Source organism: Torulaspora globosa, chromosome 8 (assembly GCF_014133895.1).
Source record: "Torulaspora globosa chromosome 8, complete sequence".
Taxonomy (NCBI): domain Eukaryota; kingdom Fungi; phylum Ascomycota; class Saccharomycetes; order Saccharomycetales; family Saccharomycetaceae; genus Torulaspora; species Torulaspora globosa.
In genome coordinates this window covers 452,160-477,496 of record NC_050734.1, presented here as the reverse complement: position 1 = coordinate 477,496, position 25,337 = coordinate 452,160, and the positions used below count along the sequence as shown (strand labels likewise).

The following is a 25,337-nucleotide window of genomic DNA, read 5'->3' as shown; positions in this document are numbered from 1 at the left end:
GAGCACCATAGCGACTCTAGCAGTAGCATTCTCTTAATGCGATGCTTATAACGCGCAGACCTCGAGAAATTACAGTGGTTAATAAAATCCCACCAGGTTGCCAGTTGAGATCTCTAGCAAATGATATTCAAGCGACTGTTCCAAAGCAGCAGCAGAAACATTGCGTTTGCATTCGACATTGACGGTGTCTTACTTAGAGGAAGAGCTCCTATTCCCGGTGCAAGCGAGGCCCTCCAGCTGTTGCATAACAGCAAGGTACCATTCATTCTACTGACCAACGGCGGTGGCCAATTGGAGGAGCAGCGAGCTAATTTTATCTCAAAGGCCTTGGACGTTCCCATTTCACCCTTGCAAGTCATCCTGAGCCATAGTCCCTACAAAGGTCTAGTCAACAAGTATGAAAGAATCCTGGCGGTGGGAACTCCGTCTGTGAGAAAGGTAGCTGAAAGCTATGGTTTCAAGGATGTGGTCCACCAAACCGATATTCTCAGATATAGGAGAGACATTGCTCCCTTTTCGGGACTCAGCACCGAGCAACTGCTAGAGTACTCGAAGGTGATACCCGATATCGACAGCAAGAGATTCGATGCAGTGTTGGTGTTCAACGACCCCCACGATTGGGGTGCTGATATTCAAATCATTTCGGATGCAATCAACAGCTCCAACGGCATGTTGGACACGGTGAGGGACGAGCAATCGAGCAAGCCCTCCATACCCATCTACTTCTCCAACCGGGACCTGCTCTGGGCCAATAGCTACGAATTGAACAGGTTTGGCCAGGGTGCGTTCCGCCATCTCGTCAGGAAACTCTACTCCGAACTCAACGGCGGACTGGCGCTGGAAGACAACACCTTAGGCAAGCCAACGAAACTGACGTATGATTTCGCACACCATGTGCTGATAGACTGGAGGCAGAAGCTTCTAGCGGGTGACACAGCTTCTCAAGAACAGACACTGCCCGTCTTGGGACAGCCACCGGAGCAGAGTCCCTTCCACGATGTCTACATGGTCGGCGACAACCCGGCAAGCGACATCATCGGAGCCCAACAGTACGGCTGGAAGAGCTGCCTCGTCAGAACAGGCGTGTACAGGGACGGGGTGCCTCTGAACCATGTCAAGCCCACCATGATCGTCAACGATGTCTACGAAGCGGTCACCGCGGTGCTCGACGCCGGGTCCAAATGATAAAGAATGTTCCCTTGTACATACTCAACGTAAATACTGTGTCCTATGCCGCCTCAGATCTGAATCTTGGGTACTCTCGTCTGCTCCCTGGCCAGCTTGTCCGCGTTACGCTTGTGCATCGCCTCTTTACACGACGTCAGTCCCTCACACGCATGATTTTCCATCAGCCTATGCTTGGAACAGAAGTGGCCCTTGCAGAAGTTGCAATCTCCAATGAATTTAGACGCTGCACTACTGCACTTATCGAAATAGCACGCATTCTTCTTCTTTTTCGACGTCTTTTTCGACACTTTACTGCTATTCAGACCCGTATTGCTCCGTGTTGGCACAATGGCCGGTGATATCGATTCCTGACCGTACGAACTACTGCTGGTATCTGTTCCCGTCTTTCCCAGCTTCTCAACACTCGCTAGATCCTCTTTCGACATGCCACCAGCAGCCTCTTGTGGTTTCTCCGCCACTCTAACTTGATCTGTATTCATCCTACACTTAAATGCCAACTGGTATTCCAACCAAGCAGTTTATACAAACTCTACTAGGTCCTTACTAATCTCTTATCTACCTCGTCTCTTATATACCTCGGTGACTGATACAGCCGCAAACGCCACCGCCCGATGAAGCCCCCGGCTTTGACAAAACTGGAAGGAACTTGGCGAAGTAGTGGAAACTGACTAGATGTCGTCTAGGATGCTGCCGATGTTGATCTTCTGGCCCGGCTTGAAAGCTGGAAGCCCCAAGTAGGGACATCCCGAGCACCGGAAGGCGTCTCCCAGCGAGCAGGAGTTGCAGCCTCCGACTTTCTTGCCCTCTATGGTAAAATCGATCTCTGTGAGTTCGTCCTCGGAGAACTTGACGACGGCGTCTTGGTTCTTGCGCACCTGGTCCACCTCCTGCTCTTCCTGCTCCTTCATGCCGCATGTGCAGTCCTTGCAAGCCTTCTTTCTTCTTGTCTTGGTCTTGCCGCAGGTGATCATGGTGATGCCAGTTGGGTCGCGCGAGTCGGCGACCAGCTCTTCCTCCTCGATGAGCTCTGCTGGCGGGTTGTGTAGATCTGCAAAGAACTTGGCCTTGCCGCTGGTGTTGACGTTGTCGTCGTCGTACTCGTCTTCCAGGACGTTGTCGTTGTCCTGCTGGGCGACCTGGACCGGACTGGAGGCTCTCTTGAAGCTTGGCAGCTTCTTGGCCGCTCCGCCGCCATTGGCCCTGGCTTTTAGCGGCACGGCTGTCGCCGTGTCCTGTGGCACAGCGCTCTTCACCCAGTGGTATCTGCCCTCGCTTGCCGTGGTGAAGCCGTTGATCAACGCATCGAGCTTGTAGGTGTCGGGAAGGCCGTAGAGTTTCCCGTTGGGCTTCAGGGCATCCGCCAGCACCGGAATAAGCGTGGCTGGGAATTTGATAGCGTCCCTCTTCTCCGGAGTCAGGTAGTAGATCACATCGTACTTCTCGTCCTCGACAGCGACCGATTTGTCATTGATCTTGGTTATCAGAAACTGGTCAGCAATTTGCACACCGCTCGCTGCCGCCTCTTCCAGGGCTTTAGCAAGTAGCTCCGGCTCCGTCGTCACCGCTGGATGTATGAGCAGCAGGCCTAACTCGGCTTCTGTCATCTCGTGAAATATTGGCTTGTAGTTACTGGATTTTGCTCAAAATTGGAAGAAACTTTGGAAATCAAGTGAGTACCAAATATCCAGTTTCTTGAGCTTATATAACGGCTGGAAGGCTCCCTCTTTGTAGAAGATCTTCTCGATGACCATCACTTCAATTTTTTTTTTTTTATTTGACTAATTAGCTAAGCAGCTTACCCGTCGGACAGTAAGAAATATAGCCAAGTTGAACCGAAAGATGGATTATTCATTGTATGGTTGCTTAGGACATCTCCGTTGCCGTCCTACGCTGGGGCTTACGGAGAGTTTAGTGCTACAAACGTACAAATAATTAAAGTGCAAATACTACATAGCAAAGGCCGGTGTGTTGCGTTGCACGATGCAAGATGACGATGGACAGGCTAGGTCGTGCTTGCCTGTTTTTGATCGTTTTCATCATCATCGTCGTCATCATCATCGTCATCGTCATCGTCATCATCATCGTCATCTTCTTCGTCGTCATCGTCTTGGTCATCGACCTTGGTCTTATCGGCATCTTGGCTCTCGTCCTCCTCGTCGTCCTCTTCGTCGTCGTCCTCTTCTTCTTCCTCTTTATCGTCCTTTGGATAGCCCCCCAACTTCATCACCACTTTGTCCACGATCTCGTTGCCGTCCATCATACCACCAAGGCCAATGTCACCGTGGATACCCATGACTTTTTCGGAAGGCTTGAAAACGGTAATCCATGGCATGTCCTCCTTGATGATTTTCAGCTGTTTCTTGGTCATCGTTGAGTTATAGGTGCTGCTTACCATCGAGGGCGCCAGGAAAATCGGGAACATGGGATTCCAAGCTCTGATAACACTAGTCAATAGATTATCACAAAGTCCTAGAGCAATCTTGGACAGCGTGTTGGCGGTCAATGGCGCGACCACAAGAATGTCCGCCCAACGACGCAATTCGATGTGCAGCACGGGGTCTGTTCGTTGCTCCCACACGTCCCATTCGTCTTTATCTACCCAGACTTGGATATGAGGGGGCAACTCAACCTGTGCTGCCGCTGAACAGGCACCCTGCGTCGGAGTTCCTGGAGCTACCAACGGGTTGCTCGATATTCTTTGATGTGCGATGTGATGTTGATCCTGCGGAGAGGACTGCTGGGCTTGCTGGGATGTGCTTTGTTGGCCATTTCCAAGATTCGACGAAGTAGGTACTAGACCCGAATTCAAACGAGAGTCAACTGATGTTTCGGAACCGATCCGCTGCACTCCATCAAAACCTCTGTATTTCTTAGTGTATCTCTTTGTGAAAAACCGCTCCGCCGACTGCGTGAGTATCACCTGTATGCTAACCCTGTCTCTGCCATAAATTTCTTCCAGTTTCTTAATCATTAGCTTGATCTTGAAAACCGCCAGAGAGCCTGTGGCCCCGAAAAGAATATGCAATTTCCCATCATCTTGCGGAAGCCGAGCGTCTATGTTCTTAACATTCTCTCTCTTGGGAATATTCGGTGCTATCTTCTGTCCCGTATTTTCTTCAAGCACAGCTTCCAATGTGGTGGGCTCGACAGGTCTCACAACTCTGGGTCCCTCTTGTTCGCCGACGGTACCTGTAAGCCCCAGCGGTGGCTTTGGGCTCGTGCTATTCGATCTGGACCTAGTCGAAGGAATATGCAAGGGGTCTTCAACGTAAAAATGCGGGTGATCCTCGTTTTCCTTATACGGCTCCTCCGCAGAGCCTACTTTTGGACTGATAGGAGGCCGCTTACCGCCTGAAATCTCCTGAGCTATCAACCCGTTGATCTTCTTTTGCTCAGGAACCAACGACGTAGCCTTCGTCTCAGAGCTTTTAGGCTTGGCAGGAGAAACCTGCTTGTTCGTCGCCAGAAGAGGACTAGATTTCGCCGGTTTATGACGTTCAGCAGTGATGCTCTGAGGCCCAACGCCAGCACCACCGCTCTTGTCGCCTGATTCACCCGCCAATGTACTCTTCCCCGCAACTTGCTCACCCTCTGGCTCTGTGGTTCCCTGTTTCCCACTCGTAAACTTTGAGTCGCTAAAAGTGACTGTAGCCACCCTCTTGAGCCCTGGTTCGGGACTATTGCTTATCACCGCACCGGAAGTGCCGCTTACGTTCATGATAGACTTGGTTTGCGAGCTTCCAGGACTCACAGATGCTCTTGGCACCGCAGAATCGGCGTTTGACGCACCGCTCCCAGCGCCGCTGTGTGTGCTGTGTGCCTGAAGAATACTGGGCGAACTAAAGGACCCATCAGGATTGGGTTTGCTTGCAGCAGAGACAAATCTTGGCGAAATAACTCCATGAGTCTTCTTATCCTTCATAGGGACGGTCATTTTTCCCACTACCGCTAAATTCCGGACCAACCACCTCTTTCCACTAACGATTCCAGAGAACCCACCCTGATATACAGTGTACCGATCCTGACACGGAGCTATAGGACACTGGTCTTGCCACCTGCCAGCTCTTTGACTGTATACGCCTGTATTATAAATTTTGCTTCAACTAGGTGGCCCCCGATCACCTCGGACGCCAGAGGCCATCAGGTGACAGTGCCAGTAAATGCTGACACCAGAAAATTCGTAAAAATGGCCAAAAGATGAGATCTAGGCCTGGTTGGCGTCTTATAAACGTGTCTAATGCTAGTTCAGCGTTTCTTCCTGGTGCTGTTGGCGTTCCTTCCTCTGCCCACGCGCACGGTGTGGCTCTTGAGCCCGGTGATGGCGAACGGCGACATGTAGTTGTCTGCGGATCCACCGCCAATCCAGTCGTTGAGGATCTTTTCATTGTGCTTCTTGGTCCACTCGTCTTGCTTGAGGGCCTTCTGGTACTCCTTCTGGTCCTCTCTGACGATCAGGTCGGAGTCGTGCGGCTTGGAGTGCACGGTACCTCTGTTCCCGTACTTCCGCTGGGAGTTCTTCGACAGCGGGCTCGCAATCGAGTACCTGTTGCCTCTGTTGATCCACTGGAAGTTTGCCTTGAGATGGGGAGTCACTTCTCCGGTTTGGCCGTCCACCGAGACGGCACACCTCAGTAAAGTGCCCTGGCCGCCGCAGGACGGGCAGAAATGCGTTGGGTTGCCGTCCTTGGGGAGCGGGAAGAGCTTGAAACAGGCGTGGCAGCGCATCATGTAATTCCGCAGCCTCCTAATCTTCAACCCGGACATGAAGTTCATCAGGTTCAGGTTCATCTGCAACGCCACGTTCTGCACGGCAAAGTCGCCTGTCGCAAGAGCGACCTGGTTCTTGGGCGCGTTGAGAGCTATTATACGCTCCTTCTCTGTTGCCTCCACGCCCCTCGCACCAGTGGTGTCTTCGCCACTATCTCTGATCATCACTTCGGTTAGATTGTCCACGGTGATCCATTCCCCGTCGTCTGCGTCTTCGTCGTCCCCAGAGGCAGCGCTATCCTGCGCCGCCGAAGCCTCAGCCTCTCTAGCCTCTCGCTTAGCCCTCTGCTTCTTTCCACCTCTTCTGCGGTTCTTCTTTGGCTTGTCCTGCTGAGATTCCGCAGCCTGCGCAACGGCTTCACTCTGGTCGGCCTTTTCCTCGTCCAAATGGTCCAAAGAATCGCCGGGCTTCCTCCTCAGCCTCCAATCGCCCTTGTTTAGTTCAGCCTCAAGCTCGTACGTCAGAGCCAAAATGTGTATGTCGTTGGCACTCAGTACAGAATAATCACCGGTGAGCTTAGCGAAAGCGCTCACACGATCGATGGATTCCCGGGCAGGATGTCTCAATCGCAAAACCCCAAGCGACTCCCAAATCTCTAGATTCTTCCTCGCATTCGTATCCTTTATCTCGTTGAACACAGTAGGGCAGGTGTAGAATGATTGCGCATAGTGCTGGTAATGTGTGTAAGGCTGCGTAATCAGCGGCGTCGCATCCAGAACAAGGGCCCTAACGTGGGCAACAGCGTCGGTAGACATAGCAATCAATACAACTCACAGTAATGACTCAATGGTGAACCTCCTCTAGGCTTTAGTGGAAATTCTTCACTTTAAAGCTCATCGCATCTCATCTCATCGCATAGAAAATTTGCAGCGATTAGGCCTCTTTGAGATGCCGTTTTTGGATTTTGGCCAAAAATGGACCCATTGGCGTCCAACAAAGCACTTCAATGCTGGCCGATGATGATGAGAATAGGAATTGCAATCGAAATCCGGGCTTGGTGGCCTCTTTATACCGTTTAGCTGCCGGAAATCTCAAGTCTTGGCGATAAAGCCCATAGTTAAGTTCTTGGCGGTCTCTTTATACGTCATGGATTTGATCATTATAAGGTGAATGGTCAGTTGATGAAGAGCCAAGAACTGTGTTGTTAGCAGGTCTCTGTGGTTGATCTAAGCAATGCCTGTCGATAAAGACTTGAAAGCGGCATATAGTGTTTTATATGACGACCGCGATCCGTTGAAGGCTCTGCAATTGTATGACAAAATCCTGACCGACTACCCTGGGAACTTGATGGGTACGGTTTACAAAGCAGCAGCGTTGGAAAAGCTTTATTATGGATTTTCTGGCTGGCATAACGACCAGACGCTCGAAAATGCCCGGCAGCTTTTGGAGGATGCGTTGAAATTGAGTCAGGCGAGAGGCGACAGATCTAAAGTTGGTTTGGTTTACTTCCGCCACTTTGTCCATTACTTCAATGATAAGGACTATGATAGGGCCAGCAGCTTCATGGGAAAATGTAAAGAGTATGGGTATAAGGACGACACCTTGCCGATGTGGGAAGCGGAACTGGACCGAAAGCTGAAGAAAAGAGCCAAAAAGCAAGTGCCAAGGGCCGAGGATATTCGGGAACTGCCTGTGAAAGAAGCTCAACAGCCATCTGCCATCGTGGAGAGTAAACCTGTCCAAGTTGAAGAGAAGCTGAGGACTGACTGGTACCAAACGTCGAATGATATCGTCATTTCGCTGTTTACGTCCCGCCTTCCTCAATCAGATAAAGATGTGACAGTTCACGTACAAGCGGCCGATAAAAGATCGGCAGAAATCTCGTACTTGATTCCTGGATCCAGCTCTGAGTTTCAATATGCTATAAAATTGGCACATGAAGTGATGCCAGAGGGAGTCGCTGCCAAGCTCTTCACAAAGAAGTTGGAAATTACCTTCAAGAAGAAGCAGAATTTGCAATGGAAAACGCTTGAAGATGAAAGTCCCGCTCAGGCCGCGCCTCATACCTCAGTTTCGAATAATTCGAGCACAGATGTGCCGCTCAGCTATCCTTCGTCTTCCAAGAAGCAAATTGACTGGTCCAAGCTTGACCTGGATGACGAGAACGACGATGATTCCACTTCTGCTGATGCGTTTTTCCAAAAGCTGTACGCCGATGCGGACCCAGACACTAAGAGAGCAATGATGAAATCGTTCATAGAGAGTAATGGAACAGCACTAAATACCAACTGGGAGGATGTATCCAAGAAAAGAGTCGAAACAGCTCCACCGGAAGGCATGGAAGCTAAGAGCTGGTAGACCTTTCAATTTCGTCTTTTATCTATTGTTACAAATCGCATCATCATTACGTAAACTAGCCTATGCAGTTTTGTGTTTCTGTTTATAAAATATCCTTGGAATGTTCATTAATTTTTAATAGCTGCTCGTTCTTCCATGTTTGAAAATCCTTGTCATTCTCAGCATCGATGATACTAGTCTCATCGTAGGCACTATCTATGTCGCCTTGTTTTACATTCAGTTGGCATTTCCCATCAGGAGACATGGAAATCTTATACACACTGTTTTCTGGCTCTCTGTAGGGACTGCTCAAGGTTACACCTTCGTTAGATGGCTTTCTCTGAAATCTGGGAGTAGAATCTACGATATTTTCCTTGTCGCTGATCCTGCCTATCATTTCGGCTATGGCAGACACAGATTTGTGCAGTACTGGGATTTGACTGCTCCGTTGATTGATCTTGTTCGGCGATACGGCAAAAAGCCTTGTGGGACGCACTAGCTCTCTTTTAGTTCCAAGAGCTTTCGGTCTAAATATTGGAGAGGACTGTAGGTTCGAGCTTTCCGACCGTTTAAGCTTTACTTCTGGTATCTTTGACGATTCCTGTCTTGTAATAATCCTTGGTGGTAAAAGTTTTCTCAAGGTTCGCGGAGGGCTTGAGAACCTGGATAGCTGTAGTATGCTATTGGACTGCGACGCACATTCTGGAGTTTCTGCTGCAAATTTAGCTTCAGGTTCCCTCTTGGTGATCTTAGTCAATGGGGTCTGATGAAAGGCGCTTAAACTCGTGACAACAATATCCCGTAGCGTGTCATTGCATCTTTCCTTCTTCACGACCGGTTGGGGCTTTTCAACCTTGCTGGGGCTATGTTTAATCTGGACCCTACTAGGCTTCCTAGCTCCAAGATTCAGTCTACTCCTGGGATATTTGGAGATAATTTCTTCTTCCTGCTGCGTCACAATATCAATCAGCTTCTCATTACCTAGAAATACTGGTTTGCCAAAGAGCCTCTGAATTTTGCAAAGACCCTCTTTTAACTCCTGGATTACTCTGGGGAAGTGCCGTGTTATCCTTTTCCTCGTTTTCTCTTCTTGTAGGAGAATTTTGTGCGAATTTCTCAAGAGTAGCCTTGAGGAATCTTTAGAGCTCTCATCGAGGGAAGCCTTATCTGCCTGCAGCTGCTTAAACTCCTTGATGAGCTGTAATACTGGTGTGTAGACGGCTAATTTTTTTTCGAGAATTTGAATCTCTTTCTCGCAAGCCTCAAGCAGTTTCTCATCATCCTGGAGGGTTGAGCTTGATTTCCTTAATGTATCGAAAGTAAGCAAAAACTGTGATTTTTCCTGCTCGTCGTACTGTAAAATTTTCCACAGTTCTTCTATTTTTTGCCATGATTCATTCACAAGCGTCTTGATTATACGCTTCTTCATTGATTCCAGTTTCTCCAGCTCCTGGGAGACTTTTTTTATGGAATCAAGGGACAGACCAGCCGTTTGGGAAAGGAACGATTCCACGTACGTTGCAGGCACTTTCAGTTTTAGCCAAAGATTCTGGCATTTATTCAACAGCTTCTCTTTGCTTTCGGTTCGTACTCTATGGATATCCTGGAATTTTTTTATCGTTTCTTGCAAATGATTCCTGACTTGCTGATGCACCGGCAGATATCGGTCAAGACGTTCAACAGATTTAATACCCGAATAGTAGGATAAAATATCTATTGTTTGTGGATCGAGATCATTTTTCAGATCAATATGCAGTACTTTGAAAAGATCTTCCAATGCGGTTTTAGTTGACACTATTTCATTCAATCTCTTCTTATATTCCTCCTCGTAGATCGCGGCAGATTGAAATATTTTCTGAGTCATTTCGCTTGAGATATCGCTAAACTTCCCGCTGAAGAGCAGCTCTTGCTTGTTTTCTTTAATAAATGTAGAGATGAGATCAACATCGTTGTGACATCGCTTTAGTGCATCCCTAAGTCGTTTTGAGACGTCCGGGCTGGGAACGAAATACATGACATTGGCCATTGGTAAATTCGGTAGAGGCTCCTTGATCGCTTCGAATACCGTCATCAGCTGTATGCAACCCTGCAAATACCTCATAAGCTTGGGCAGATACGCTTCGAATACGTACGTTTTGGCCGATGTCAGCAATTTTTGTTTACTCAAAAGTGAAAGCGGCTTTCTGGGAGATCCAGGAACGTTCTTGCTCTCAGGTACCAGTATAGCGTTCCTCACATATAAGTCTGGTATCGATTGTAGCCCGCTAGGATCATGAATTATTTCCAATATTCGATTAAGAATCTCTTGCGAGGATTCGTTCTCTTCCGTTAGGACTTTCATATCTCTCTCAGCTTCCTCGAAAAATTCATTGATCGAGTTCGATAGCGTATTGAAGACCATTTTCTCCTTATTTATTATCTCGGAGTTGGAATAGCCTATGGTCTTGAATATGACATCTAGATTCTCCAAAAGTTTCTCCAATTGTCTAGAAATCAGCGAGAAGTTTTCCTTGTAAACATCGCCTGCCACAAGACTTCGATGAGCATTGTACTCCTCTACTTCAAAGCACGACTGCCGTATCGGAGATGCCAGACATTTCAAGTTAACTGGCGTCAACTTCATACAATCCTTCGAATCGCATACCAGATCCATCCGCTCATTAGCTGTCGGCGTCGCGATCAGAGGTCCCAAAGTATTTGTGGAAGTTGCTGTTGTTGTCAACGGCGATCCATTGCTGTAACTGGATATTTTCATCATATCTATTGAAGATGGAGTTGCAGAGATAGAAACCATTGCCGCTCGATGAACAGCAACGCTCCGAATAGCTGAACTTACCAGATGCGACTCACCATCTAATCCACTTCAGCTATATCAGTTTAATGACTGCAGGGCTAGGCATCTATAGTTCATTATTCGATGTCTTGCCGTTTTTGCAACTTTGTTTACAACTTTCCCTAAATGGACACAAACATATTTCATCCTAAAAGAGACCACGTGACACTTTCATCCAAAGCCGGGTAACTCCCCACTGCAAGAACGTTAGGATTTATTGCATCCTTATGGTAGTCTCGACGTTTATATACCTGAGAATAATGATTTCGCAGATGCTAGTTGCAGGAATCGCTCTAACATCTCGTTCTGATACCGACAGGTTTTAACGGGATGTTGAGGCCAATTTATCCGATTCTGAATTGACAATTTAGCCTTGAGTCTCTTTTAAGTTATTCTGTTCTGTCTGTTAAACTATCCTGACAATGCGGACCCATGTGTAGTTTCTACCGCGTCTGTCTGAATTAATTATTCTTTTCTTGTCACGATGAAGTCCAATTTTAAGTGGAGGTAGGCCCAGCAATTCCATTAGAATACGGGCCTCCTAATCATGGCACCCAGACCTGTGTTGTCAAGGCACATTGAATGATACGGATAAACAGGAAGGATATGATGTGTCCATGTGATAGGGTGGAAGGGCGATGCTCCCTGTATCATCTATGCAGAGCTTCTGCCCCAGAATGGGGTCACCAATACATGAAGGAGAACAACTAGCTGCATATGCCCTTTGCGCATTAGATGTGTCAGAAGTAGTGGGAATAGGAGGAGGATCCTCGAATTTGGCTTCACTACGATTTTCAACGGATTTCAGTCCAATCATTTCGGGAATACCGGGCGAAAGAGACGTTTCAGAAGATCTAGAGTTACCATCATTAACAGCAGAATCATAATCAGAACAGTAGCTCTGCCGAAGTTGTTATAAGCTTTCAGGTTCGGACTTGATGTCGTACCATTGAAAAAAGTTCGGGTAGCGAATCCAATCAACATTTCATAGCTCATAATCTCCACGACATATGCCGCTACTGTGACCTGAAAGCCTTCGACAGGAAAGGTTAGCCTCACAGCTTCGGCTAATAGTCGACGCTTTGGTAGGGATAAACTTCTGAGTTGGAATAGTAATGGGTTTGTATTTACCCACGTTCAGTAACTTCACCATATCCGAACGGATGAATGAAGTGGGCGATCCACTATCAAACATTAATCTGCTACCAATTTTTCAGCCGTATCGATGTCTGGAATGGAAATATAATCTACAATTGGCTGATTTTTTAGTATACACTGGGTGTATTTCCGATCCACGAGCCCTGCATTTGTTCAAATGGCGACCTTTTGTCTTGCAGTAAAACCATAGCTGCTGTTTTATACAGTCGTCTTTGGAAGGAACCTTAGTCGCTTACTAGAACGGACTCTCTCTTGATTCCTGGATCTCTTCCATCTATTATTTTTGGAGCCAAAGACTGCAGAGACGGTAGTATCTCCAGCACCGCTGGCGTTACGGTCATCAAATGATGCCCGATTCTGAAAAACGCCTCCTTCATTGCCTCTCTCAAGGTGAAAGGTTTGTTTCGGCATACATTATCGAGTGTGGGCTTACAGAGCTGTCAGGTATAAAAAGCTATCGCGACCTGTTCATCATACTTGAACGCTTTGGGCATATGTTCCCAGTACTTGTTGAAATGCTGGTTCAGCCGTTCAACGCCAAGGTTTTCTTCAGATAATTCCTTTAGGGCGCTCCATAGTGCATGGACATCAGGTTCTCTGTGGAAGCGTTTCCCGAACACTTTAATGAGGTCGTCAAAGGACTCGTCCAGGTTGTCCTGGTCGTTCTCATTCATGTATTGATGAGCCCAATCTGCGGCCGGACCTCTCAGATGTCTCTTCAGGTAAACAACACGAGATGCCTAGCTTTTGCAAGGAAATGTTTCCATATGATACTTCATGCGTTACCGGTATCCTTCACCGTATCTTCCAAGCATAATGGCAGGATATAGGGGAGCATGTGTCTAAACTCAAAAGGGATCTCTGAACTCTCCTCTGGGATTTCGGAGCTGATGTTGACAGGAGATTTATTTTCAGACAAAGACAGCCAGTAACCTTCAACCTACCAGTTGTGTTCAATGCCAATCCTGGATTTCTCCACTCGAGTTCCACTAATAACAGTCTGGATTTGTCTTGATTAGACCATTCACTTGGACCTTATCACTTTATGACTGAGAAGCGTTGTTTCAACCCAACCCCAGCCTGCATTAGTTCTATATATTTTTTGAACAAACGAGAACTCATCCTTGTTAGCTCAGTTGGTAGAGCGTTCGGCTTTTAAGCATCGCTTAAATCAAGGATAACCGAAATGTCAGGGGTTCGAGCCCCCTATGAGGAGTTCTTATTTTTTTCTTCTCAGATCTAAGTTTGCCAGACCACCAAGCTTTTATAATCGGCGTCGATCAATCACATCTCAACATTAACGCTTATATCTGATCTAAAAGCTCTTGGAATCCCTAGCTTGAACTGCAAATGGTTGACTGTGACATTGAAGAACCTTTAACCTCGGGCAGTAAACCTTTGACCAGTTCTACTCTAACGATCAGAGTCGTCAAGTCTTTTCCGTACAGAAACGTAAAGAACATGGTTTTGCAAAACTATGATTTACAGAGCAAAACCGCCAGAGATCTGTTGGACGACTGTCTGGAACGAATTAACAAGGAGGGAGCTTTTAGGCCATTTCGCAATGTTAACTATAACCGCTTGAAGATATATACACATGCCCACGGATCGAAAACGGTCAATTTGGTGATAAACTTTGATCATGACGAGGACTGGGTGCTGGATTTACAAAATAACGACAAGAAACTTTGCCAGTATGGTATAGAAAATGAAACTGAAATCACACTTTTCAACCTGGAAGATTACCTTAAATTCAAAGCGAATCCGGAAGAAAAATGGTTGTAAAGAATATTGATAAAGCCAGAAAAGTTGTGGTCGTCAATTGCAATGAGCCAAGAGATACTGTGCTAGTTGGGCCGTGAATTCTAAACATGCGACGCTCGTGTCCGGAACGTCATCATCGAGCCCCTTCCTGGCCACGATTCCGCCATGAGCGTTAGCAGATTTGATATAGATGGGAACCCTTATCCAATCTAGTGTGTCTAAATTTTTTAGCATTGTTCTCCGATTCTCGTCAAGCGGCAATTTGGGAAACTGTTCTGTATTTGACCAAACTCTTGAATACTTGTCGATGAATTCCTTCCACGGGACATGCTCCTCTCCGCCATTGGCGTAAATATCGTCCTGCGACTCATCATCATTCACTTCAGCGTCTTCTTCGTTCATCAGTGACCCATAGATATCTGTGGCATATTCTTTCAAAGCGTCATTCAATCCTAACTTGTTGTGAATTAAGAGTGGCAGCTTACCTTCCTGCAGCAGCTTTCTGTAACGCCAAGTCACGATGCTGCTATAAATGGTTGCCAGTATATTCAAACAAAACATTACGGGAAGGATGAGCGTGATGAACAGGGCTATGAGTGGCAAGACCTTGAACCACCTTGAAAAGTCTCTTTTCGGTTTCGGTCTTTTCAATTCCGGGTCAAGCCGATCCATGCTAATGATCCGCGGAGTGGTCCTGGAATAGTGGGACCCTGGCACCTTGTCTTCGAAGATATACTTGACATCGTTGTTAGTGGCAAGGAAGGGATCGCAGTCCGTGATAAAAGAAGTGTAGAATGCAACTGTCCTATCGTTCTTCACATTAGCCACCACGGCCCTCCACTTAAACTTCGACAGACCGTCCAAAAACTCACCTTGCGTCAATTTAACCAAAACATCGTTACTTGAGTTGGTAATGAACATCTCTCTACCTGTTTTTCCCAAGATACTGGAGCCCAGGCTTCTGATCACCGCCTGGAAAATTCCTTTCAGAGTCGATTTTTGAAGATTGTAAAATTCCACTCCCAGATGCGGCGTAGCCATGGTGAGAAAGATCTGCGGCTCGATGTCTCTGAAAACCTTCCCAAACTCACCGTACATCTTGCCGATAACAAACCGAGCTATAAGTCCACCCATCGAATAACCTACAATGCTGATCTTGGTGATAGGCTCATCCTTGAACGTGCCAATAAATTGGCAGATCTCCAAGAGTGTTCTATAACCCACGATTTCAATCCCATCGAACGTCTTGAACATAGCATTCTGTCTGGGAGTCAGAAAGACAAACTCCTGTTTACCTTCAAGAACTCTCTCGAACACCGTGTTCAGAGAGTTCATATGCTTATAGTTGCCCCACAAACCATGGATAAACACAACGAGATGTTTGCCCGACCCCATTGTACCTTGGTAAACCTCTTACTGATCGCGGTAGCAGACAATTGAGCCCATAGAACGCCTTCGAGAGTCACAATGAAAGCCTATTGTTCCTGCTTCTTTATATCGCCATTACGCTTTGCCACACTGAATGTGATTCTTTTATACCCCCGTTACCCTGCCCTCCTCACGTGCTGGTCAGAATCTGGTGAACAGTTCAAGCAGCGTCTCTACCGTTGCCTGGAGCTCTTCGAATGGTATCTCTGCGCCCGTGTTGCCCGCCAATGCCTGCAGTTGTTTCCTGTGAGAGAACTCCGCCGCGCTGAAGGTCATTTTGTACAGCTTTTGGAATCCGGACTGCGAGTTGGGTATGCCTCGCAGTCGCAGCCCGCCCAGGATCAGTTTCGACAGCGTCTGGTTGAACTGTGATCTCTTCTCGCTCGCATGCAGCTTTTTCAGAACCTTTTCGTTGCTGAAGCTCTTTCTCTCTTGCGACTGCCGCAGCACCACGTCTATGTTATCGTCCTTGGCCGCGGTCGGCGCGGCCGCAGCCGCCTCGAGAGCATTGATCTGCGAGTCAATTCTTGCTTTAGCGACCAAATCGACCTCCAGACATCGCACTTGATCCTTCTCCCGATGCAGTATGAGAAACTCGTCGCCTGTTTGTACCACGATCCCGCGTCTCTCGCGTCTTAACTTGCTGGTAAAGTATGCTACCGCTGTCGAGCTGGCAGTGAAACAGGTGGCTACAGTCCCGCTGCCAGTGACCCACACTGGCAGCTTGTCGAGATCCACGTACTGGAGAAGAGTACCCGTAAGATGTCGCACCGGCTGGTCGCACGAACGGCCCTCCCGCCACAATTGAACGTCACGAATCACAATGTTGTCATAGTTGCTACCCAAAGTGAACCGCAGCGTTGCAATCTGCGTCAACATGCGATCTCCAGCACGATAGGTCGAGCATTATGGGCTGGTCTAGTTAGTGGTTCTTAGCTTGGGCATCGATCTTATGTAGTTATAGCCAGCGTAGGAAAAAACTTTTCGAACGCCGAGGGGTGTAGACTATAAAACATCCGAGGAGCTGCTTCAGCAAGGTGAATCAGTCTGTTCTGGTGTGTGTTGGATATTCGGGACCTCTCTGAAGGCTGTTAGTAAGCGTGAACAGAGCCATGCCGTTGCCTCCATCGTCGTTGAACCAAAAGTCCAGTCGGGTGTATTCGGTGGCCAGGGTATACAAGGATGCTTGCGAAAAAAGGCCTCAGGAGTATTGGGATTATGAGCAAGGAGTCACAATTGAATGGGGGAAGATTTCAAATTACGAGATTGTCAGCAAGATCGGCCGAGGGAAGTATTCGGAAGTTTTCAGTGGGAAGAGCGTGTTAAATAACCAGCCTTGTGTGATCAAGGTGTTGAAACCGGTCAAGATGAAGAAGATTTACCGAGAGCTGAAGATACTGACCAATTTGACCGGCGGTCCCAACGTTATCGGGCTGTTAGATATTGTTCAGGATCCGGGCTCCAAGATACCGGCGTTGATCTTTGAAGAGGTGAAAAATGTGGACTTCAGAGCGCTGTACCCGACTTTCAAGCTGAGTGACATCCAGTACTATTTCACACAGTTGCTTATTGCGTTGGATTATTGCCACTCCATGGGCATCATGCATAGAGATGTCAAGCCACAAAACGTCATGATAGATCCAAGCGAGAGGAAGCTGAGGTTGATCGATTGGGGTCTGGCGGAATTTTACCACCCGGGGGTCGATTATAATGTGAGAGTGGCTTCGAGATATCACAAGGGTCCCGAGCTGCTGGTTAACTTGAACCAATACGACTACTCTCTAGATCTTTGGTCCGTGGGCTGTATGCTTGCAGCGATAGTGTTTAAAAAGGAGCCTTTCTTCAAGGGCTCAACAAACGCAGATCAACTGGTCAAGATCGCTGCCGTGTTAGGTACAAAACAGCTGCTGGGCTATCTGAATAAATATGGATTGAAATTACCGTCCGAATACGATAATATCATGAGGGATTTTACTCCTAAACCCTGGAGTCATTTCATAACGGGAGAAACCAAATTAGCTGTCCCTGAGATCGTGGACTTGATCGATAATTTATTGAGATACGATCATCAGGAGAGACTAACGGCTAAGGAAGCTATGAATCATAAATTCTTCAAGGCAGAATTTGAGTAATCCCATAGATACCTTACTTTAATAGAAACTTTACCCCTTTGAACCATTCCGTGATCGAATTAATAATAATACAAATGCTTTTTCGTTACTATTTATGCTTTTCCGTCCTTTATCAAAAGATTAAATATAAAGTTCTTGATCCCGCAAATTGCAAATGTTCATCTCCAACAGCAGCTCATCATCGTTTAACGGCGCTGAGTGGCTTATAAATTCATCCGCGAAAATTCCATTGCCGTAGGTCTCGTCGTCATGATGGCGGCGACTACGAGAACGATGCCTGCGGTGGCTCTTTCTGTGGCGACGCAAGTGGCGTGGCATCTCTGGAGCGTCATTGATCTGTATATGTGTTTCTTGAAAAGCTCCATGGCGATCGATGTCTCTCCTCAGCACCGTATTGCTAAATTTTAACGACTTGGTACTCGAATTGCTATGCATTTTCATGCAAGTGTTATCATCAAAGATGGAAGATGCATGTGAATCAACGGACGATGAGTACGTGTATGCACGGGCCCCGCCGCCAATTAATTCTTCTTCTTCTGAGTCCGTTGAGCACTGCCTCTCTACTTGAGTACCTTTCACTGAGCATGTATCTTCTGACGTCTCAGGTTCTTCGTCCATCACACCCGTAAGGTCCGGCCCATATAACACGGTGATGTCAGTTTCTTTGTTCCAATTTATCGAAAGCGGATCTATCTTCAGTTTTTCCAGTTTGAAATGCTCCATCGACCAACGTCTCCACAAGCAATGATGCAGCCTCATTAAATAAGTGTTGTAATCAGCATCGTTCTCAATAGCACAACTGGGCAATCTCAGCAGCTTGTGCTTCCTCATCTTCAGTAGTAGCGTCCAGGTCATGGGCATTTCCAAGGCATCACTATTGAACTGGTGGTGGAAGTAATCCAATGCAGGTTTTCTATAATTCGTGACGTTGTCCAGCAACATCAAATTCTGACGTGAAATTATCGTATCGTCTAAACTGGCCATTTTGGTCCAAATGCTTTTCGTGGAGATAATTAAATATCCTCCTGTATTTTAAACAACTGACTTGCTAACGCCATATGATTCACCGGTTCTCTGATCCATTCTCCCAGGTCTTTTATACATGAGTTCCCCATGTAACTTTTGATCCTTACTATGGAGCCTAAACCACCAAAGCTCTTCGGAAAAACTCTGGGAAAAACTTTTTCCGTCTCACTCCACTAAGCCGCACGTCTAGTTTTTCCGTCCCTAGCCTAAATCCCCGCACACCTTGGCTCCTAATGTTCCCGTCCGTCCACTTCTGCGGCGGCCGATATTTGTCCCCACGACGCGTCGGAAAAACTTACGACTTTGCCGGAAAAATACCATAACACTTTCTCCCCCGCAAAAATGGCACCCTCGTTGCCCCGCGCCCCACTTACGTTGAATTTTTTACCGCAGGGACAAAAAATCACCTGTTTAGAATTGTCCCGAACTGCCGATATGTCCCTCTTCCGCGCCAGAAAAAGTTCTGGCCCAAAGTGGGGTGTCGGTGGGGTAAATTGTCTCATAAACACCCAGACATTCCAACGTTACACCCAGTCATCCACCTGACAGTCACAAAAATCTCGGAAATGTTATGGTCGTTAGGGACGAAACGTCCAGAGTGATGAGCTGAAAAATTTTTCACTTTCCGATGAGCAGAGAGCATCAACAAACATATCGATCAACTGGTATAAAGATAACCTACGTCTCTGCAACTTCAGTATTTACAGTCGTAGTTGTTCTTGGACGAATTCTTCTTTTAAGTCCGCACAAAAACATCATCTAATATGTCTCACAGAAAATACGAAGCACCACGTCACGGTCATTTGGGTTTCTTGCCAAGAAAGAGAGCTACCTCCATTAGAGGTAGAGTCAAGTCCTTCCCAAAGGACGACAAGTCTAAGCCAGTTGCTTTGACTTCTTTCTTGGGTTACAAGGCTGGTATGACTACAATTGTCAGAGACTTGGACAGACCAGGTTCCAAGTTCCACAAGCGTGAAATCGTTGAAGCCGTCTCTGTTGTCGACACTCCACCAATTGTTGTTGTTGGTGTCGTTGGTTACGTCGAGACCCCAAGAGGTTTGAGATCTTTGACCACCGTGTGGGCTGAGCACTTGTCTGATGAGATCAAGAGAAGATTTTACAAGAACTGGTACAAGTCTAAGAAGAAGGCTTTCACCAAGTACTCTGGTAAATACGCTCAAGATGGTGCTCTTGTCGAGAGAGAGTTGGCCAGAATCAAGAAGTACGCTACTGTCGTCAGAGTCTTGGCTCACACTCAAATCAGAAAGACTCCATTGGCTCAAAAGAAGGCTCACTTGGCTGAGATTCAATTGAACGGTGGTTCTATCTCCGAGAAGGTTGACTGGGCTCGTGAACACTTCGAGAAGACCGTTTCCGTGGACTCTGTCTTCGAGCAAAACGAAACGATCGATGTTGTCGCTGTCACCAAGGGTCACGGTTTCGAAGGTGTTACCCACAGATGGGGTACCAAGAGACTACCAAGAAAGACCCACAGAGGTTTGAGAAAGGTTGCTTGTATTGGTGCTTGGCATCCAGCCCACGTTATGTGGTCCGTTGCTAGAGCTGGTCAAAGAGGTTACCACCACAGAACTTCTATCAACCACAAGATCTACAGAATCGGTAAGGGCGATGATGAGGCCAACGCTTCCACTTCTTTCGACAGAACCAAGAAGACCATCACCCCAATGGGTGGTTTCGTCCACTACGGTGAAGTCAAGAACGACTTCGTCATGGTTAAGGGTTCTATCCCAGGTACCAGAAAGAGAGTCGTGACTTTGAGAAAGTCTTTGTACACCAACACCTCCAGAAAGGCTGTCGAAGAGGTCAACTTGAAATGGATTGACACTGCTTCCAAGTTCGGTAAGGGTAGATTCCAAACCCCTGCTGAGAAGCACGCCTTCATGGGTACTTTGAAGAAGGACTTGTAAATGGCTCACTAGTGTAGTTTTACAGCTTACATAATTGAATCATTTCTTCTTACGCTTGTTTTCGGCACTCGGCGCTGCAGTACCACTTCCCCTTGGGTGGCTTCGTTATGCCAACGCAGCCGTAATGGAACCACTCCCTGGGACATAGTTCGTTATCGCACGCAATCATCGCACCGTATGACACGTTGTTACAAAAGCAATAGGTCTGTTCCGGCTCTTCTTCAGCGGATTTCACATTCTGCACTTTCGGAGCCTCCGCAACATTACGCTTGCTCTTCTTACTGCTATTAAGACTCAGCTTTATCGTCAATTTGTCCGTCTTGTGCTGCATCTGCCTTCTCTGCCTCCTTCTGGCAGCCTCGCACCTCTTTCGTACTCCCTGCAGTTCAATCAGCTGGCTTCTATGGCTCTTCAATGCCCTTATTTGCTCATCTGCAAGTCTCTCCAGTAGCTCCGACTGGCTCTGCATGTGCATCGCCAGCCATCGGTCTCGTTCGTGGGACACTCCAGCATCTGTTCTTTGAAGATCTAGCGACTGAAGCGTCCACAGCCCTCGTATAAGCTCACACGGGTAGTGTTCTAGCGTATTCAGAAAGCTGTATCTGACGTCCATGGCTCTTCTTCTGTCTTGCTTAGTGATCAAGCCAGACGACTCCTACCAGACGGTGCGGCCGCAACTTCTTATAGACAAGACAGAAACAATGAATATTCACACAAGCGCCGTACAAACCATCTAAATCCATCAATGAAGCTACACATTCCGCTCAGCCAAAACTACGAACCTGTAAACACCTAATTACCAATAAAGCTTTGTATCCTGCCAACCAAAAGTGACCAGCCAAGAACAAAACTTGAAAAAAAAATCTCACCAACCATAATTCCAAAAAATATATAAAAAAAATATGCCACAATTAGTACCATTTTATTTTTTAAATCAATTAACTTATGGATTTTTATTAATTACAGTTAATTATATTTAATTATAATTGAATATCCTTTATTTTTATTTTATAAGATTTAGGAAGGTTCATTTATTACTGTTATTTCCTTGTTCTTATCTATTTATATCTTATATGATCAATTAATTAATGGTTTAAATATTAAAGCAACTAATAAATCTGTATTATATTCTAAATCGTAATTATAAAGATATTAAAAATGCTTATTATTTAAAAAAATTAATCGGATATGGTAAAATCCTTAGATATTTACATAGTGATAAAACTGTAAGATTAATTTTTGGTAAAAAAGAAGCAAGAAGAAGAGTATTTGAATTAATGAATGGAAAAATTTTAGGACCTTATAAATATAAACAATTAGTGCTGATTCTACTAATGTTGATGTAACTAAACATACTAAAGCTGGTAATAATAATCAAATTAAATAATAATAATAGCCGTTAACTTTAAGTTAATAATCTTTACTTAAGTTTATATTAAAACTAGTATCGAATTTCAGATTATAATTCATATTATATATAATATCTATATATATATATATATTAAAGATTAAAATATTTTATGTTATTAATTATAATTATTATATAACTTTATTATTATTTTATTATCCAGCCAGACCTTGAATACACCTCTCATACACCTCATACACCCTCAACCAATTCCCAGGGCCTAGCGATCTTCCATTATTTTTTATACCCGATAAAATCAGCGACACGATTTACTGACATTTTGATCTCTTAAGTATGGCGCCAGGTCACGTGCCAAAACGCATTTTTGGCCAATCAGAGGCGCGAAAAAAGGCCGCTACGCGTGTTTCTAGGCAGCGACTGCCCTCGTCTTGAAAAATTCACCAGAAAGCTTATTGAAGAAAAACCGTTAAATCTTCAAGACTTTAGAATCGATAACACCGAAGGAAGGAAGTGTTTGTTTAATACAAGGCAGGGGTTAAGCTTGATTCTTATATTGATTGAATAGGACTTTACCATTCCTCCAGCTCTCACTTATCTTCCTTTTGAAAGAAGAACGTACTTGAATAGTGGTTGAATAAGAGGGTTTTGGCTATCTATTTTATTTCAATAGGATGTTTTCACAGTTTTCGAAACGTGTAGCCCAGAGAGGGTTTTCCACTGCTACTGGCTTGAAAGCTGGTTCGTCTTTGAGCAAGAAATTTTTGGTTGGTGGTGCGATTGTTGGTGGTGTTGGTGCTTCGACCATGCTTTATGCTGATTCGCTCACTGCTGAGGCTATGACTGCAGCAGAACACGGTTTACACGCGCCAGCGTACGGCTGGCCGCAGAACGGTCCATTTGAAACGTTTGACCATGCTTCTATTAGAAGAGGTTATCAGGTTTACCGTGAAGTGTGTGCCGCGTGCCACTCTCTGGACAGAGTCGCTTGGAGAACTTTGGTTGGTGTGTCGCATACCAACAACGAAGTACGCGATATGGCTGCGGAGTTCGAGTACGACGATGAGCCAGACGAGCAAGGTAATCCAAAGAAGAGACCAGGTAAGTTGGCTGACTACATTCCTGGTCCATATCCCAACGAACAGGCAGCTAGGGCTGCCAACCAGGGTGCTTTGCCACCAGATCTATCCTTGATCGTCAAGGCTAGACACGGCGGCGCCGACTACATCTTTTCTCTTTTGACCGGCTACCCAGAGGAGCCACCAGCCGGTGTTGTTCTGCCTCCTGGCGCCAACTATAACCCATACTTCCCAGGTGGCTCGATTGCGATGGCCAGGGTGTTGTTTGACGATTTGGTTGAGTACGAGGACGGCACTCCAGCAACCACTTCTCAAATGGCTAAGGATGTTACTACGTTCCTCCACTGGTGTGCTGAGCCCGAACACGACGAAAGGAAAAGATTGGGTTTGAAAGCCATCATCATACTTTCCTCCCTATACTTGCTATCCGTTTGGGTCAAGAAGTTCAAGTGGGCTGCTATCAAGAATAGAAAGTTCGTCTTCAACCCACCAACCAAGAAATAAATTCTAGGATACAAAAATGATTCATGTTAGGAACGATTAAAAGAGAAAAATTCAAGCCTGCAAGCGGTTTTCAACATTATTTATTCATATTATTACCGAACTAACTCATAAGCTTTCAGTGGTACTACAGTATCTATCAAACTTTTTCTAACGAAATGGTCTCAAGTACATAAACCTAAACTACTGCTAATGCCATTAGACATTTGAGTCGTCTCTTCCCGCAGACCCTCTTGATAAGTTCTTGCTCATATTAGTCAGATGGCTTACCCAATTGCTTACTGAGAAACAGGGGCGGGTCCTTGTTTAAAGGTATAAAAGGGACATCACTTGAGCTCAAAAGGGATCAAAAGACGAGGGAGCTACCAATAACAGCAATTGAGTGCTTAAGCGATAGCAATGTCGAAGAAGTGGGCAGACGACGAAAGTGGGGCCTTTAAAAGGCAAGTTTCCTCGTTTCAGGAAACAATCTCAGCCAGTCATCCAGTGTTCAAACCTGCAAAAAACAGATACTGGTTGTACGTCTCATTGGCCTGTCCTTGGGCTCACAGGACGTTGATAACAAGATGCTTGAAGGGTTTGACCTCAGTCATTGGTGTAAGCGTTGTTCACTGGCATTTGGACGACAAGGGATGGAGGTTGCTACCTGGTGATAAAGCTGCCGACAGCGCAAAGGACCCTAGATTTTATCAGCCAGCAGGCGGAATCAACGGCGCAAGCCGCGATCATTCAGGACCCCATGGCGAGATCCTGAATGAGAGCTCAAGATTGTTTGAAGACGGCTCGTTTGACCCCATCAACCACTTTGAGCGATTGAGCCAGCTCTATTACAAGCAGGACCCAAACTATTCTGCCAGGTTCACAGTGCCCGTCCTATGGGATACGGAAACTCAGAAGATCGTCTCCAATGAAAGTGCCCAGATCATCAGGACTCTCAACAGCGGTGTGTTCGACGAGTTTGTTGACGAGAAGTTTAGAGGCGTGAACTTGGTACCATCTGAATTGGAGGCTGCCATCGATGAATTCAACGGTTGGGTGTACGACAACATCAACAACGGTGTTTACAAAGCCGGGTTCGCCGAGAATCCTGTCGTCTATGAGAAGGAGGTGACCAATGTCTTCAAGCATTTGGACAGGGTAGAGGCTATCTTGAAGGAAAAATACGATAACCTTGTGTCCCAGTACGGTCGTGACGACTTGAAGAGTATTCTAGCAAAATACTACACCGTGGGAAACCAGTTAACGGAGGCTGATGTGAGACTCTACACGACCATCGTCAGATTTGATCCAGTCTATGTGCAGCACTTTAAGTGTAACTTCACCACCATCAGAGACGGTTATCCACACATAAACCTGTGGCTCAAGAACCTGTACTGGAACCACGACGCCTTCAAATTGACCACTGATTTCGATCACATCAAGCTACACTACACCCGCTCTCATGTGAGAATCAATCCTTTAGGTATTACGCCCCTAGGTCCAAAGCCCGATATCGGAACGTTATAGGATACGTAGCTCTACTTAGTGAACATTGTTAGTTTTCGGCTTAACGATGCTGCAATACAGCTACAACCGTCGTGGCACGCTTGCAGGTATACTGCATGCCCATGCAAGAAGCCAAGGCGCATACAATATAGTCTTGGGAACCGATAGCGTGCTGCTGGGCTCCATCTGCTGAGATGAGATGAGCAAGGAAACGCGTAAGCTCAGATATTTCAACTTCACGCGTCAAATTGAAGGTTTTACCCTTTTAAGAAAAGAATGCTGCAGCGTCTGAAACTGTCAAGCGATATGAATCGAAGGACTTAGTGGGCCTTGTAATGCATTGCTGTTGGACTACAACCCGCCTTATAAGGAAGTTGGCTTGTAACAGGCAGCTGCTGGCTTAG

General features: G+C 46.3%; 16 protein-coding genes and 1 non-coding gene across 17 annotated transcripts; 8 read left to right on the top strand and 9 right to left on the bottom strand.

The window, feature by feature from the left end:
* Window positions 1–120: 120 nt before the first annotated feature.
* HG536_0H02730 (uncharacterized protein) lies at window positions 121–1,185 on the top strand (the record flags this gene model as incomplete). The annotated part of the gene is made up of 1 exon (XM_037285676.1): window positions 121–1,185. The coding sequence occupies one exon, from the start codon at window positions 121–123 to the stop codon at window positions 1,183–1,185; it is 1,065 nt and encodes a 354-aa protein (XP_037141572.1).
* Window positions 1,186–1,238: 53 nt separating this feature from the next.
* TMC1 (Tmc1p) lies at window positions 1,239–1,667 on the bottom strand (the record flags this gene model as incomplete). The annotated part of the gene is made up of 1 exon (XM_037285675.1): window positions 1,239–1,667. One exon carries the CDS (start codon window positions 1,665–1,667, stop codon window positions 1,239–1,241), a length of 429 nt encoding a protein of 142 aa, XP_037141571.1.
* A 189-nt stretch (window positions 1,668–1,856) lies between these two features.
* DRE2 (electron carrier DRE2) lies at window positions 1,857–2,792 on the bottom strand (the record flags this gene model as incomplete). The annotated part of the gene is made up of 1 exon (XM_037285674.1): window positions 1,857–2,792. The coding sequence occupies one exon, from the start codon at window positions 2,790–2,792 to the stop codon at window positions 1,857–1,859; it is 936 nt and encodes a 311-aa protein (XP_037141570.1).
* Window positions 2,793–3,190: 398 nt separating this feature from the next.
* Window positions 3,191–5,122, bottom strand: VHS3 (phosphopantothenoylcysteine decarboxylase complex subunit VHS3; the record flags this gene model as incomplete). Its single annotated transcript, XM_037285673.1, has 1 exon — window positions 3,191–5,122. The coding sequence occupies one exon, from the start codon at window positions 5,120–5,122 to the stop codon at window positions 3,191–3,193; it is 1,932 nt and encodes a 643-aa protein (XP_037141569.1).
* A 311-nt stretch (window positions 5,123–5,433) lies between these two features.
* Window positions 5,434–6,711, bottom strand: NOB1 (rRNA-binding endoribonuclease; the record flags this gene model as incomplete). The annotated part of the gene is made up of 1 exon (XM_037285672.1): window positions 5,434–6,711. The coding sequence occupies one exon, from the start codon at window positions 6,709–6,711 to the stop codon at window positions 5,434–5,436; it is 1,278 nt and encodes a 425-aa protein (XP_037141568.1).
* A 418-nt stretch (window positions 6,712–7,129) lies between these two features.
* SGT1 (co-chaperone SGT1) lies at window positions 7,130–8,254 on the top strand (the record flags this gene model as incomplete). The annotated part of the gene is made up of 1 exon (XM_037285671.1): window positions 7,130–8,254. One exon carries the CDS (start codon window positions 7,130–7,132, stop codon window positions 8,252–8,254), a length of 1,125 nt encoding a protein of 374 aa, XP_037141567.1.
* An 82-nt stretch (window positions 8,255–8,336) lies between these two features.
* On the bottom strand, window positions 8,337–11,027 carry ASE1 (Ase1p; the record flags this gene model as incomplete). Its single annotated transcript, XM_037285670.1, has 1 exon — window positions 8,337–11,027. One exon carries the CDS (start codon window positions 11,025–11,027, stop codon window positions 8,337–8,339), a length of 2,691 nt encoding a protein of 896 aa, XP_037141566.1.
* A 2,318-nt stretch (window positions 11,028–13,345) lies between these two features.
* Window positions 13,346–13,440, top strand: HG536_0Htrna12K. Its single transcript has 2 exons — window positions 13,346–13,383; window positions 13,404–13,440. It is a non-coding gene; the product is annotated as a tRNA-Lys (tRNA).
* A 134-nt stretch (window positions 13,441–13,574) lies between these two features.
* On the top strand, window positions 13,575–14,009 carry AIM29 (Aim29p; the record flags this gene model as incomplete). The annotated part of the gene is made up of 1 exon (XM_037285669.1): window positions 13,575–14,009. The coding sequence occupies one exon, from the start codon at window positions 13,575–13,577 to the stop codon at window positions 14,007–14,009; it is 435 nt and encodes a 144-aa protein (XP_037141565.1).
* Window positions 14,010–14,042: 33 nt separating this feature from the next.
* Window positions 14,043–15,383, bottom strand: LPL1 (putative hydrolase; the record flags this gene model as incomplete). The annotated part of the gene is made up of 1 exon (XM_037285668.1): window positions 14,043–15,383. One exon carries the CDS (start codon window positions 15,381–15,383, stop codon window positions 14,043–14,045), a length of 1,341 nt encoding a protein of 446 aa, XP_037141564.1.
* A 174-nt stretch (window positions 15,384–15,557) lies between these two features.
* On the bottom strand, window positions 15,558–16,295 carry SLD7 (Sld7p; the record flags this gene model as incomplete). The annotated part of the gene is made up of 1 exon (XM_037285667.1): window positions 15,558–16,295. The coding sequence occupies one exon, from the start codon at window positions 16,293–16,295 to the stop codon at window positions 15,558–15,560; it is 738 nt and encodes a 245-aa protein (XP_037141563.1).
* Window positions 16,296–16,528: 233 nt separating this feature from the next.
* Window positions 16,529–17,548, top strand: CKA2 (casein kinase 2 catalytic subunit CKA2; the record flags this gene model as incomplete). The annotated part of the gene is made up of 1 exon (XM_037285666.1): window positions 16,529–17,548. One exon carries the CDS (start codon window positions 16,529–16,531, stop codon window positions 17,546–17,548), a length of 1,020 nt encoding a protein of 339 aa, XP_037141562.1.
* A 120-nt stretch (window positions 17,549–17,668) lies between these two features.
* On the bottom strand, window positions 17,669–18,532 carry HG536_0H02620 (uncharacterized protein; the record flags this gene model as incomplete). The annotated part of the gene is made up of 1 exon (XM_037285665.1): window positions 17,669–18,532. The coding sequence occupies one exon, from the start codon at window positions 18,530–18,532 to the stop codon at window positions 17,669–17,671; it is 864 nt and encodes a 287-aa protein (XP_037141561.1).
* Window positions 18,533–19,338: 806 nt separating this feature from the next.
* RPL3 (60S ribosomal protein uL3) lies at window positions 19,339–20,502 on the top strand (the record flags this gene model as incomplete). Its single annotated transcript, XM_037285664.1, has 1 exon — window positions 19,339–20,502. The coding sequence occupies one exon, from the start codon at window positions 19,339–19,341 to the stop codon at window positions 20,500–20,502; it is 1,164 nt and encodes a 387-aa protein (XP_037141560.1).
* A 49-nt stretch (window positions 20,503–20,551) lies between these two features.
* Window positions 20,552–21,115, bottom strand: YNG1 (Yng1p; the record flags this gene model as incomplete). Its single annotated transcript, XM_037285663.1, has 1 exon — window positions 20,552–21,115. The coding sequence occupies one exon, from the start codon at window positions 21,113–21,115 to the stop codon at window positions 20,552–20,554; it is 564 nt and encodes a 187-aa protein (XP_037141559.1).
* Window positions 21,116–22,542: 1,427 nt separating this feature from the next.
* Window positions 22,543–23,451, top strand: CYT1 (ubiquinol--cytochrome-c reductase catalytic subunit CYT1; the record flags this gene model as incomplete). Its single annotated transcript, XM_037285662.1, has 1 exon — window positions 22,543–23,451. One exon carries the CDS (start codon window positions 22,543–22,545, stop codon window positions 23,449–23,451), a length of 909 nt encoding a protein of 302 aa, XP_037141558.1.
* Window positions 23,452–23,847: 396 nt separating this feature from the next.
* On the top strand, window positions 23,848–24,954 carry ECM4 (S-glutathionyl-(chloro)hydroquinone reductase; the record flags this gene model as incomplete). Its single annotated transcript, XM_037285661.1, has 1 exon — window positions 23,848–24,954. One exon carries the CDS (start codon window positions 23,848–23,850, stop codon window positions 24,952–24,954), a length of 1,107 nt encoding a protein of 368 aa, XP_037141557.1.
* Window positions 24,955–25,337: the final 383 nt, after the last annotated feature.